The 13,357-nt window shown below is 41.2% G+C and overlaps 1 protein-coding gene across 4 annotated transcripts in view; it reads left to right on the top strand.

Annotated features, from left to right (window-relative positions):
- Positions 1-13,357, top strand: part of Mpp7 (membrane palmitoylated protein 7) — a 201,238-nt gene that overhangs the window by 166,887 nt on the left and 20,994 nt on the right. For all 4 annotated transcript variants that reach the window (XM_005083443.4, XM_040755245.1, XM_040755244.1 and 1 more), the window contains one exon: positions 6,391-6,561. In XM_005083443.4, the coding sequence (XP_005083500.2) occupies positions 6,391-6,561 (171 nt within the window). The remainder of the gene's footprint in view (positions 1-6,390; positions 6,562-13,357) is intronic.

The following is a 13,357-nucleotide window of genomic DNA, read 5'->3' as shown; positions in this document are numbered from 1 at the left end:
CATTAGCAATACATAGCGTCTGATGTTATCGACCAGGATTGGTTATGTAAAACAATTGAAATCAGGTATTAAAACCATCCTGTCTGACGCATTGCAGGTGGTGGCATGATGGCTGGATATTTATTTTCTTTGAATAAACGCAAAGCCAAAATACACATTCCTAGTGTCCATGTGTGACTCTGAAACTATCAGTGGGATGTTCTCGGCCTGAAGGACTTTTGAGTTCATTACGAAATTAGCATTTTAATGGCATGCCATCATAAACGGCACAATTCTATAAAAAAAGTGAGATCATAAAAATTAAGACATTTACTCTTCACTGGATTTACTTATGAGAACAAAAGAATGTGGTGACTTCTGATTTTGTAATAAAGTCATTATCCTTTTTATTCCATTTTGAGCTTTTGAAACAATGTATTTCTTTTGGTCTTCACCTTTGTTTTTCCTGGTTCTCTGTCCTCCTGATCTTTATTTCTTGTACTCTGTTATGCTTTTATAACATGCCATTGGTTTTGCTTTGTTTGCTTTGTATTGTATTTATTGGCTATTTCCAACCATCATTTACTTTCTACTTAGTGTTTTGTGTAATCACTTCAAAATCCAGGAGCCTGGAACCTGCTTTGGAGATAGAGATAAAGTACATGATGTACTTTGTCAGAGAGAGCCACACCACTATTTCTGCCTAGATCTGTTTTCATCTGTGTGGTCATATATTATAAACTGCTTCATTTTCTTATCAAATTGTAAAGTCACGCAATGTAGTGAGATTGAAGGAAAAGGAGTTGGCAAGGCCCTCTCTGCCCAGCACAGCCATTGTTTTTCTTTAAAGTATTTTCTTCTACATTTCTGTATTCATAGCACTTTTATAGCAGTAAAAACAAAGCTTATCATGTTAAGTGCAATTATTATATCCTGTCTAGTTCTAATTATTATGTTGCATCTATGGTGCTGTATACGTTATAATTTTAATCGTTTCAGCCCTATTTCTCTGGGAGGTTATTTCATCATGTAATTATTTCTATATATCTGTTTCTCTTCTAAATTATTTTTACTGTGAAAATTAACATCAGTGTATGGAACTGTGAAGCAGAGAGATATACTGCTTCCCACAATGTTAAAGCTTGTTTTAGTAACAAATGTTTCTTAAATTCCATGCACAAGCATTACATTTGATACTTGTGGTTACTGTGTTGTAAGGATGCAGTATGATGCAAGTTTTGAGAATGACCAAATTACAACTGAGTTTAATTATATATATATGTATGTATATATATATATAAATATATATGATAAAAGCCAAATCAGACATTCTGAGTCTTTCAAAGAATGCCAAGTTAGTCAGGATCCTGTATTGTGAAAACACTGTAAACTGTAAGTATGTGAGAATAGCCTGTTGTGTCCCTGGAGGATGAGTAACTTCTTGAGGCCAATGACAGTCTTGTAATTTTTGTGCTTTACACTCACCTTGAGTACAAAGGGACATAAATGCTTGCTTAATTTGAAAACAAAATAGTAAAAGGAAAAAAACACTGTTAGAAAAAAAACCTTTTAATCCATAAGTTAAACTGATGTTTTTCTTTGACAGTTTCTTTCTGCTAAATTGTAACAGGGGCTGGTCATTTTCCCTGTTCTACATCTCACTACAGCCAGGCTTTGCCTATCGCTTTCTGTTATGGAGAAGGGGAAGGGCAGTTTATACTCAACTCCTCTCCCAGGGTTGCTGAGGAAACTGAATAAATTAACCCACATCAGGTATTTTGAGCAGTGCCTGTCACCTGGTGAGTTCTCAGCCAGGCCATCCTGCCTCCATTAAAAGTGTGCTTTGGTAGGGACACCAACCAGAGAGTGAGCTCAGCTCAGATCAAGAATTCCCCTTTTTTTTTCTACCGTGACAGAATCAGTGTAACACCTCTGCATATGTGTCGCAATATGAAGTTGTATAAGGGTCCTTCTCCAGGGATTTTTTTAAGAACCATTGGTTAGAAAAGTAGAAAGTTACAGCCACACTTCAGAAGCCTGATGTCATGATTACATCTGAGTGATTCCAGATGGGATTATAAGGGAAAGAAAATGAATTACAAAGCCATGAATCCCACTTCTTAAAACTAAGAAGAATATAGGAGAGTATTTACCCTATGTAGGAAGAGTCGATTCCTTAAAACGGTGGTAGGAATAAAAAGCAACGTTACAGATTCCAACGCACACAATTTAGGATCTCTTTAAAACCAGTTCGTCGTTAAGGGTGGACACCTTTGGGCAGAGCGTTCGTTGGCTTGCTGACATTTTCGTGTGCATATGACAATGAAGGACTGACTCAGCTTCATCGGTGAGCACAAACCAGGCAATGACAGAAGTGAAAGAGGCAAAGAGTAAGGACGTGGCGATGTTCCGTCCCCCCCGCCACCTTTGTGACAGTGATGTGGGGCTTCACAGTGGCCACGGTACTGAAGGGTTTAAAGGAGCAATGGGCTGCAGTGGGAGGACAGATAAATAGGCGGTTGCCAACAGGCCTTGTTATTAGCCTATCCGAGGAGTCCTGGGCGAGAGGAGCCTGGTTTCTAGCAGCATAGCCTCGTGAATCATTGGTGAAGCAGGCAGCTGGACCAGGGATATGGAATAGCTGTTTCAGATAACAGGCAGCTTTCTTTATAGTCACCCCTCCATAGTCATTGTCTTTTAGCAGAGCTGTAGAGTTAGATGATACATTGGCAGGTTACTGTGAATTGTCACTACTGCAAGTATTAGATAAGCCCTGTCTCGCAGCTGCATCCTAATCTGATGTCACTTTCCTATTGTAATAAAACCCGTTATTCCTTTCAAAGACACAGATTTCTAGCAGCTGTGGAGAAGCTTCCCTGGAAACGAACCTGTCCATAAAAATGTTGAGCCTGTTATAAATTACAAAAATATGAACTATAAGGAAAATACATTTTGTGTGAAACTATTCCCTTACCCTGAATTCCTTGATAGAGTTTCTCTCCCTCCACTCCCAAAACTGCCCTGCTGAGCAAGGCACCATTTGCTGGCTTATTAGACACCCTGTTACCACCATTCCTCTGAGAACCCTAGCCTCCTTTCAGTTTAGCTTCACCATAGTTGGGCTCAAGTTAGTAAGAAAACCCAGAAAAATCTGAAGTCAAGAAGTTCTTAACCAGCCCTCTTTCCTTTAGGTAAGAGTCTTGGAGACTCAGCCATGGTACCATAATAGGCACGGTACTCATTTCCAACTGGAGGTGGGGAACCACAAGCTGGAGGGACAGATTCTAGGAAAATAATCGTGTGTGTGTGTGTGTGTGTGTGTGTGTGTGTGTGTGTGTGTGTGTGTGTGTGATGTATTGGTTTAGTGTTTAAGTGTGTGCATGTGTCTTGAGTGTGTAGGTTTGGTTTTGGGTTTTGCCTAAAAAAAGGTTACAATAACAAAGTTAGATTTCACAGCTTGTTAACTGTTGATTCTGAACTGAGAAACTTTCTTCCTGTTTCTTTTACATGTGTGTGTAGGTATGTATATGTATATGAGTATATATAATAAAGTGGCTGTGTAAATAATACATAAACCTTTACGATGTAGAAAATTAAGTTTTAAAAAAAATTCTAAGACTGGAGGGAAGGATGCTCTTAAAAATTAAGTTTGGCAACAAAATCTCCATGCATTCCTAGAAAAAGAATGTGAAAAAAGAATAGTTACTACATACTAAGCCTTTCTCTTGTGTTTCTTTAAAATGACTAGTCAGTGAGGCATTTAAAATAATTGTTTATGAATTGTAGCACTGTAGACAGGGAACCCAAGACCTCAGGAAAGCCACATGCTGTTCTACACAGTGACACCCCAGCCCCAATTCGCGTATTTGAATCTGGCTTTCATTTTCCTATTTTTTTCCTCTTTTACGAGAGCCCATTTAAAGTTGATTAATGAGCCTCCAAATGTGCTTTTCTCCTTTTTGAGAGAGTCTGTGCTGTGGGAATCCACACGCTTACCCTAAAGGCCCAGTCAGATAGTGGGAGACACACAATACAGTGTGGATCTGTAAGAGGCATGCAGAAGTCTTTGCTGTGGGCCAAGGCAGTGAGTAGCCTGTCCTTCGTCACCCTGGGAGGAAGATGCTGCTGTTATCCATGTCTCAAGCTACAGAAAATGAGTCTTACAGAAGATTCCTGGCGCTGCAGGTACGGCAGGGCAGTACTTCCGGTCTGTGTCCCTCGCTTTCCAACTCCAGCCTTGATGGATCTCCTGCTCTCTGGAACTCTGGCTACCCGCTCTCCCAAGCTCCGCAGGCACCTGTTCTTCAGAACTCCGTGGCCACCTGACCACTTTTCTTCCTGTGTTCTGTAAAGGAGGTTTACTGGGCAAGTCTGTTCCAGGACATGGCCTCTGAGAAGACTGGAGGTGGGGCTGACTCTCAGGGTAACAGTCGCCAGCCTGTGCCCTCGGCTGTCCCACTAGCTCTAAGACCTGTGCTGTACAGAGCCTGTCCAACTTCAGGTCTGGTGTAAAGTCCCCACACATCCTGCTTTCTCGGTTGACATTTACAAAGTGAAACACGTTGTGAGTGGGTTTGTAGTCTGTGCTGCTGTCTTTTAAAATTAAATCTGGGAAATCCTTAAGCATGTGTTTGTTCTATGTGAAGCCTTGCAAAGCAGGAGCAGTCACACATCCCATGGAGCATGGCCCCTATTTTTTTTACAGTCTTACTTTAGAAATATTATTGCCTCCTCCCCTCCTCTGCTCTCACTTTCCTGTTTATAGTGGGAGCAAAAAAACATCAACGAGCTGTAAAGACCCAACTAGGTAAGCAGTCTCTCAGAAGTCAGGGTTTAGTTATAATTTGCAGATTGGAATTCTCTCCTGTTTTAGCTGCGGGACTCCATTTGTTTTGGGTGATCCTTGTACTCAAGATTTATAGTGACTTCCATACCAGAAAGAACTGCAAAGATAAGGGATTATGGGGACTGCAGTTAGAATTCCGAAATGCCAGCATCCCACCTGTTAAAGCCGGGATAACCAATCACAGATCTTGTCACTGATGACAGAGTTGGGGGCTCAGATACGTAGATTCTGCCAGCTTAGGCAGGCATTCCAGTCTGAGACCCCTGTGCTAACACCAAGGTACATAGTAAGTATTTGGGCTCACTGTGGCATGCTGTTGAGAAGGTCGGGCTAGCGAACGAATGCTCAGGGGACCAGGTTCTGGCAATTCCTCAGTGTTCTGGGAAGAGAGGAGCAGAGGTCATGTACAGCTTTTCCCTTGAGCCCTTCACAGAACGCTGAGTGCTCTCCCATGTGGCTTTAGAATTCACGCACTGCCCCCCCCCCCACCTCACCTGTGTTTTACCCTTTCTGTGAGACACCAATAGATTTCCGGACTGGCCCGTTCACTCCTCTTTGCCTCTGAGGGAGCTGTGCTGAGATCTCACTTCCTTGTATGAAGTCCTTTCTAAGTAACCCTTTCCTCCAGAATAGCCCAGAATCACCTCAAAACCAGAGTTAGAGAGTCAAAGTAACTTTTATTCATCCATACATGCTTTGCTAATTTAAATTTTTCTTGTTAAAATGTGAGTTCACTGGTCATTGTAGAAGTGTTTCCTGATTTTCCTTTGATTGAACTGACTCCATAAGGCGGCTCAGTTAGTTCCATATTTCCTCACTCATTGTTACTTTTCTCTTTTTGAGACTTGGTTTCATGTAACCCAGGCTGGCCTTAAACTCACTGTGTAGCCAAAGATGACCCTGAACTTCTGCCCCTCCTGCCCTTATCTCCCATCTGCTGGAATTACCCATGTGTAGCACCGAGCCTGTTTCACGCAGTGCTGTGCTAGGCATCCAGCCCAGAGCATCCTGCGTACCAGGCAAGTACTCATCCAACTGAGGATGGTTCCCGGCCCTGACTGCTGTTACTTTAGTGTCCCCTTTCTGTTTCCTTTTCCTATCTCAAACCCAAGGAAATAATTATTCATTTCCGATGCAGTCCCCCAAATCCATACATACCTTGTTTCATTTTTGTGCCTTGTAGAGAAACTCAAAGTATTCACCTAATTTATTGCTTTTTTAAAATTTGCATTGTATTTTCTTTCATGTGTGTGTGGTCATGTGTGGATGTGCGCGTGCCATAGCCGGCCTGTAGAGGTCAGAGGACAGCTGAGCGGGTAGATTCTGGGTTCTCTCGTGCTACCATGCAGGTCCTATGTGGAACTTGCCTCAGCAGGCACTGTCTCTCCAACCCTCAATATTCTTTTTAAAGCAAATATACTTTTGTACATTTACAGGATTCTTGAATTTTATTTTATACTGGGAGTTGATATAGAAGGGGTTTAATATTTGGCCTGGGGGGTTAATTAGTTTAAAATACATTCAACAGTTTCTAAAGGTATATGTCTATTTTGTTTTATTTGTAGCTGGTTTTAGAAGAAGTTTCCGTCTTAGCAGGAAAGATAAGAAAACAAACAAGTCTATGTATGAATGCAAAAAGAGTGACCAGTATGACACAGCAGACGTGCCCACATACGAAGAAGTGACGCCATATCGGCGGCAGGCTCATGAGAAGTACAGGCTTGTTGTCCTGGTTGGTAAGTGTTTGGTTTTTGTTTTGTTTTGTTTGTAATCCTGAGCAAATAAGGAAAACACTAAGAACTTTGAAGTCTATTGTAGTTGAAGTTTTCAAGCTAAAATTCCCTACATCTAGAATACCTTGCCTGGTCTCTGAAGTGAAGTGCTTGGCTGTGTTTCTATGTTGTGATGATGCTTTGGACACATACCTCAAGAATGAACCAGTGTGCTTGGGGAGCCTCTGTTGGAGATGGGTTAGCAAATGCACTGTAACACAAGATATGTCAAAAGCCCTGAGTGTTTATATATTTGTCAATGAATGTTTGGATGTTTGTTAATGGAAATCTGAATATTTTCCAATGGATATTTGAATGTTATTGAAAATTTGAATATTTGTTCATAATATTCTTTTCCATGGTGTAAGCTTCCTTATAGCAGTTGTCCATTATGAAATAAGTTACAGTATCAGAGTTCCAGAAGGTTTCAAATCATGGACAAGTATGTGGGGGAAGTATGTGACTCGAGTAGGGCACCTGCCTAGTGTTGGGTTCAGTCCCCAGTACTATAAAATATGAGGTTCAGGTAGGTCATTTCTACAGTGGTTGGTTTGACTCACATTAACGTTCTGGCCAGTGTCTTATTCAGCCTTCATGGACATGACCCCCCATGACCTTATGTTCTTCCATCCCCTCTCTTACTTTGTTTCTTTTAAAATGTGGTGAGAACTATGTCAGCTTTCAGGATTGAAGCCAGTGGTTTTGCAAAACTTTATGGGTAGAGGAGCATAGTGTCTCTTGTTAATTCTTATGTTGTAAACTTAGGATGACAGTTTGGGGACTGAGAATAAATGGAAGGGTGAAGAATCAGCCATTTTAGTAAGGACGGATCCTTTGTAAATTTGTTACATGTTCACTGAGACTGGCAGTGGGTGATTTTGGGGAAGGGATATGGTTTTCTCACACCAAATGGCAGTGTCATTCATGGTTTTCCTTCCTTCCAGGTGATCCTTACTCTTGAAGTTATCATGCTGTGGTAGCTTCAGTCTTTCCCTTGACACTAAAAGGAGGAAGAAAAAACATGCCATTTTTCTTCTCCTCTAAGCACTGACCATTACGCCCTCTCTGCAGGCCTGGGGGAGAGTAGATAGATAGTGGAGTGTGTCATGAATCTGTGTGGTAAGCCAGAGGACAATGAGGAAAGTCAAGGTGTACGTAGAGGTCTTGAAGATGGTTGATGGTTATAGATAAGACATAGCCAACCCTAGGCTCCTTCAGAGGGATAGGGAATAGAGGGAGCTTGTACATGAGAGACTTGTACATCCATGACAGAGTACGCCATCCTGGAGAGGATGAACTAGTAGAAGGATGTCATGTTAGCCTTCTGTCAGCAAAGCCACTGCTCGAGATACTTAGCTAATAGAGATAAAAGGTTCATTTGGCTCATAGTCTTCATCACCAAGATAGTGCCACAGTGGGAGACCTCACAGCTACCCCCAGGATCCTAGCACAGGCACCCATAACACTGTGTAAAATGACCCTTTGCTGTATGCTGCCTCTGAACTCTGAATTAATAAATTTCAAGTGGTCATGTGGCTTTGAGCCTTCAATAGAGAGAGTGCACCATGGCAAGAGCATGTGGTGGAGGGGAAATGCTCATCTCTGCAACAGAGAGTGAAACAGAGAAGAAGAGGAGCCTCTGGGAGCACCCCTAACATTCTGCCTCAGTTTCTTCTCTGAGACACAGAGGTGCTAAGAGCGTTGCTAGTCTAGCGAAGACTTGGACCTGCTCCTGAAAGCTGCTGCTACCGTCTGAGCAAAAAGCCATCCTACATAGTATCTGAAATATTTTAAAATAAGCATGGAGTGTTGTAGTCTTAGATTACTGCTGATTTTGAGCCTCAGCATTTGAATGATAAGTTGGACTATTTAGCAGCTCACCATCGGAAAGAAGCACTTGGGTAATGCTGGGCAATGGATGTACACTTTGGAAGTTCTGTGTTGTCCTGAATTAACTGTTTTCTTTCATGGTTGCATGCTGAAGACATATTTCCTTGACTTCTTTGACATGTGCGGGAGGAGGGGATGACAGCATTTATGGCCGAGCTGAGATTATTAGATGAATATCCCTGGGAGGAACAGTGTTTCCTCTCAATGGTGTTACGAGGTAGTAATCTTAGACCCTGTGTTGGAGACTTCAGAATAAGCCAAGTTGGTGCCATTCAAAACTGCAGCATCTGAGACTGTGAGACTGGGTCAAGAATTCTTGATTTTCTCCTCTTTGGATCCACATATTATTCCTGGGTCACAGAGTACTTGCTAGTACCTCAGTGATAGCTCTGTTAGATTCCTTTCACCTTTAAAAGTGTTTCTTGAAAAGTTAAACTGTTGCCCCTTGTTGACATTTATAATCTTGAATTTTTGAGTAGACATGAAATCATAATACAGTTGTATAAGATTAGAAATTTAAAAAATGTCATTTGGAAAAAAGTGTAGGCTGAATGCTGGGGCATTTAGCACACTGTCATATACAATGTGTCATAGTTCATCTTTAATAAGACCTGATCTTTTTCAAAAATAAAGTAATGAAGCCAAATGATGTATGTGGGCTTGTGGGCGGAGCAGAGTCGCGGTACTAAAAAGCCACGAAAGCCCTTTTTGTGGCTTAAGCCAAAACGAGGGCAGAAATTCATCTTGTGAATATTCAGACAATCTGTGACTTGTTCTGTCTGGTTATTCAGCATAGGGAGGAAACTGACAATAAATCTCTGTATATTTCACATTTACAACGTGAGCAGTAAGTACTATTTGGTCCCCCTTTGGGCTGAATCATACATGTTACCTGAAGACTGCTATGCAAAGGTGCTTTGACTAAATGGACATTTGCAAGAATGTCATCATTTTCCCACAGAACGATGGCAGTGGCACTGCACATTCAGAGGTGACCGTGAATGCTAGAACCCCTGCTGCTTTTGTTGGACCATGGTTGAAACCTTGTAGGGTCTGCTCTGGAGGAGCCCATACAGATACTCGAAAACCGAAAGTCACAATCAAATTTATGAGTGTGTGGTGGGCTTCAAATTATAATCCTATGTGGGGGAGACAAATACGATCTTTATTAGAATCACAGTTGGCTTCTTATGCCTATAGTCTATCTTAAATATTTATACTTGGAATTCATTTCTGGCATAAGACACGGTCCTTTTCATTCAGCTGGCTTTTAGTAAGTAGGCGCCGTCTGAGCACCGACTTCTCTAGGTTACACACAACAGGAGCATTTATCCTCAAGTCATCTATATTCCAATGGGAGAGGATGAACCAAAATCTATTCATAGTAATGGAATGCTGACGGGTATGGCCATTCGTGTAGCTTCTAAAGGTGGTGAATGCTTCAGAGGGGGGTGACATGCAGTGCTGGTCAAGGGACTTTTGAGGTTAGGACTAGAACAGAATGGATTTTGAACAAGAGCATGCTATCCCCGGTGAAAGGTCACCTTCAGAGAGTTAGGAAGGAAGGAAGTCACCTTTACCAGTACCCTTTGCGTTGCTAAAGAAAATGACTGTGATTGGATTGGACCTTTCAGTTGTCTTGTATTCTTGTCACAGCTGGCGTGGAAGGGGAAGGAGAACGTAAGTGGGTCAGCACACCTGCTGTAGACTCATGATCTTTCAGCAAACTTCCTCTCCTCTCCTCTGGTTTCATTTCTGGTTTTGACATTTGCTTTACTGATTGTTGCCTCATTAAGAACACTTCTCTCATGAAAGTGACAGAAGAAATGAGTTCTTACTTGATTCCTCATGAATGTAGCTGGACTTTGTAGAATTTGATTTGTCATTCTCGAACCCAGAACTGCAACCACCCACTAACATAATCATCCCATGGACACGGATCAAATGTAATAGCATGGCTGTTTTTATTTTTATTCCTATAGCAATAAAAGCGCATTGCTACAATATGATAAGTAGACACTTTATAGCATGTGTCTGATCTGAGAGATACCTAGGGGGTTGGTTGGATTTATCTTGCAGTAAATCAAATAAATGAGTGTGGGGTTTGTTTTTTTCAGGTAACAATCAGTTTGGGTCCCTATGGCAGACTCCAATAATTCTGGTATTTTTCTCTGGATAATAAAGAGTAACAAGTCTGGCCAAGTACGATAAAAAATGTCTGTAGGGAAATGTGGAAGAATTTTTGTGTGAAGTAGTGTGAGTACTCTGGGGTTGAATACATCATAGAAGCCACATCCATGCCAGTAACTCTTTGTGTAATAGACTCTTTTTGGCTTGTGCCAAGATGAACAAAGAGCAGGAGAAAACATAAATAGTACTTGGTCAGAGCAACACATGTCCTTCCAATATTCCACTTAATATTGGACATAAATCCAAATATTAAAAAGAAGTTTGTATAAAAAAGGATTTTGTCACTAATGTGTTACTGCGGTGGTTACATGTGTAGTTTGTCTGTCCCTGTTGACTTATCTTTATTTAGTTACTTTGCTAATAGATTACTAATATGATAAGTCTTCCATCGCTAAGGCACTGCCTATATTTAAATTATTAAATGGAATTTGATACTCATCAACCTTAAGGAACACTATACACAGGAGCTTGGGGTTGCTCAGTGAGCAAAGCACTTACTGAACTTGAGAACTAAAGTGCAGATCCCAGCACCCACCTGAAAGCTGGGTGGACTTAGGGAACCTCCTATAACCTATCAGGCAGAGATGGGGGAACCCCTGGGGCAACTGGATAGTTCCACTAGCAAAATTGGAAACTCCAGGTTCAGTGAGAGATCCTGCCTCGGAAAATAAAGTGGAAATTGATTAAGAAAGACACTCGACATCTCTCTCTCCCTCCTTCCCTCTCCCTCTTTCCCCTCTCTCTCCCTCCCTCCCTCCCTCTGTCTCTCCCTCTCTCTCTCTGTCTTCATCTCCCTCTCCTCCTCTCCCTCTCTCTCCTTTCTCAACAAAACACTATACTATATTCTGTGTCAAAAATATAATCATCTTGTGTTCCTCCTTAGACTGTGAAATATGTGTATATATGTATGTATACCGTATTTCACTAATTTCAATAAAAGGCTTTTTCACCATAAAATTTCATCATTGTTATCGTAAATACTCATTCTGAAATAGCACTGCCACATAAGTAAGTAGATGGTTGAAACTCCAGTGTGCAGCGAGTGATGAAACTGTAGCCTTGCAGTTATGTGCTCCTATGAGAACATACCGTTCATACACTCTTGCAGAACTCTGTTTTCACAGCACCACTCTAGGCATGGCATCATGAACTATCTTGATACTTTCTCTATTCCTTTATGCATTTTTTGTCGGATGTGACTGTTTCTGATTCACAATATAGAACTTTCTTAAAAACCCTGTTGTAGAGTGAAACCCATGTCACCCATGAGTTAATTTTGAATGTGTACTGTGCTAACACTCTAATATAAAAGTAGTCATGCAACATCCATTACAGGTGATAAGCATACAATATGAGCCAGGTGTGTTGCCACATGTCTGTGTACCCAGAACTCTGGAAGCAGAGGCAGCCAGGTCACAAGTTCGAGATCAGTTCTGGCTACACAGTGCGAGCCTCAGAACAAAATGAACCAGAAACCAACAGTTCTTAACATGTTTGTAAAATAAAAAGATAAAACCTGAAGCAAGGGGGTGAAGCACAATGTCAAGAGACTTGGGGGCGTTAGAGAAGATGGGACACATTTGTGGGACATGCATCTTCCACAGTCTTAACTTTCAGGGTTCTCAGCAGGATTTTGAGGCCAAAGTCAATCTAGACTGCACATTAAGACCCTGTTATGAAAAACAAACAAAATTAGGGGAGAAGTTTTTCTGTCATTGATACTGTATATGTCTATATTTCTTTGAAAAGAATGAATTAGCTTTTTCACAAAAAAATCACATTTTTGCCTGTTTTCATTAATGAAGAATAATTAAGTTGAAATTTTATTTAATTATGTTTTTCCAAAGATTTCTAATGTGGTCTGATGTACATGGTACTGTTTCTTCTTCCCAATGTGATTTTGTAAGGTTTTACAAAATGCATTTTTTAAAATTTTGGCTAGCTAGATTTTTTTAAATGTGTGTGAGTGTTATGCCTGCATGTATGTCTGTACACTACCTGTATGCAGTGCCCTCAGAGGGTGCTTAGAGTTACAGATGGTTATGAGCTACCATGTGGGTGCTGAGACCCAAACCCAGGTCTTCTGGAAGAACCTCCAGTGCTCTTAACTGTGAGCCATCTCTCTGGCCTGTTTACTTGATTATTATATAGGGATTGAATTCTATCCTAAGCCCTATGGAATGTTTGTAAAATGAAGCATATAATTAATTTACTTTTTTCCATAAGTTTTCCTAGGGTGACATGAACAAATGTCTGTTCACCCCAAGTAGGACACTGGCAACACACCAAAGAAGCAACATACCTATAAGTCTAGTACAGCAAAACAATGGACTTGTCAGAGTTACTTACAAGGGCATGGGTGACTCTGGGTCAGCTGCATCATTGGCAGGCCCATCCCAGAATGGAAGATGGCTTACGAAAACTGCATCCCTGGAACTCCCTACACAACACAAGCAGCTGCACCCAAGATTCTCCTCCCTGTGGCAGTTATGTACTGCTGAGGAGGGCCCTATGAATGGCACACCTTTCTTGGCAACATTCCCAATTCTTGAGACTCTCACTCCTTCCTCCAGGAGAGACTGTTTCTATTACAAAGCAGCTGCAGAATGGCATTCCTGGCTTGACCATGAGCACTCTTTCTTTTTAAAAAGAGAACAGAACATCAACCTTAGTTTTCCAT

Source organism: Mesocricetus auratus, unplaced genomic scaffold (genome assembly GCF_017639785.1).
Source record: "Mesocricetus auratus isolate SY011 unplaced genomic scaffold, BCM_Maur_2.0 Super-Scaffold_100013, whole genome shotgun sequence".
In the NCBI taxonomy this organism is placed as follows: Eukaryota; Metazoa; Chordata; class Mammalia; order Rodentia; family Cricetidae; genus Mesocricetus; species Mesocricetus auratus.
The sequence above is the reverse complement of the archived record's forward strand: the minus strand, read 5'-3'. Positions and strand labels throughout refer to the sequence as shown.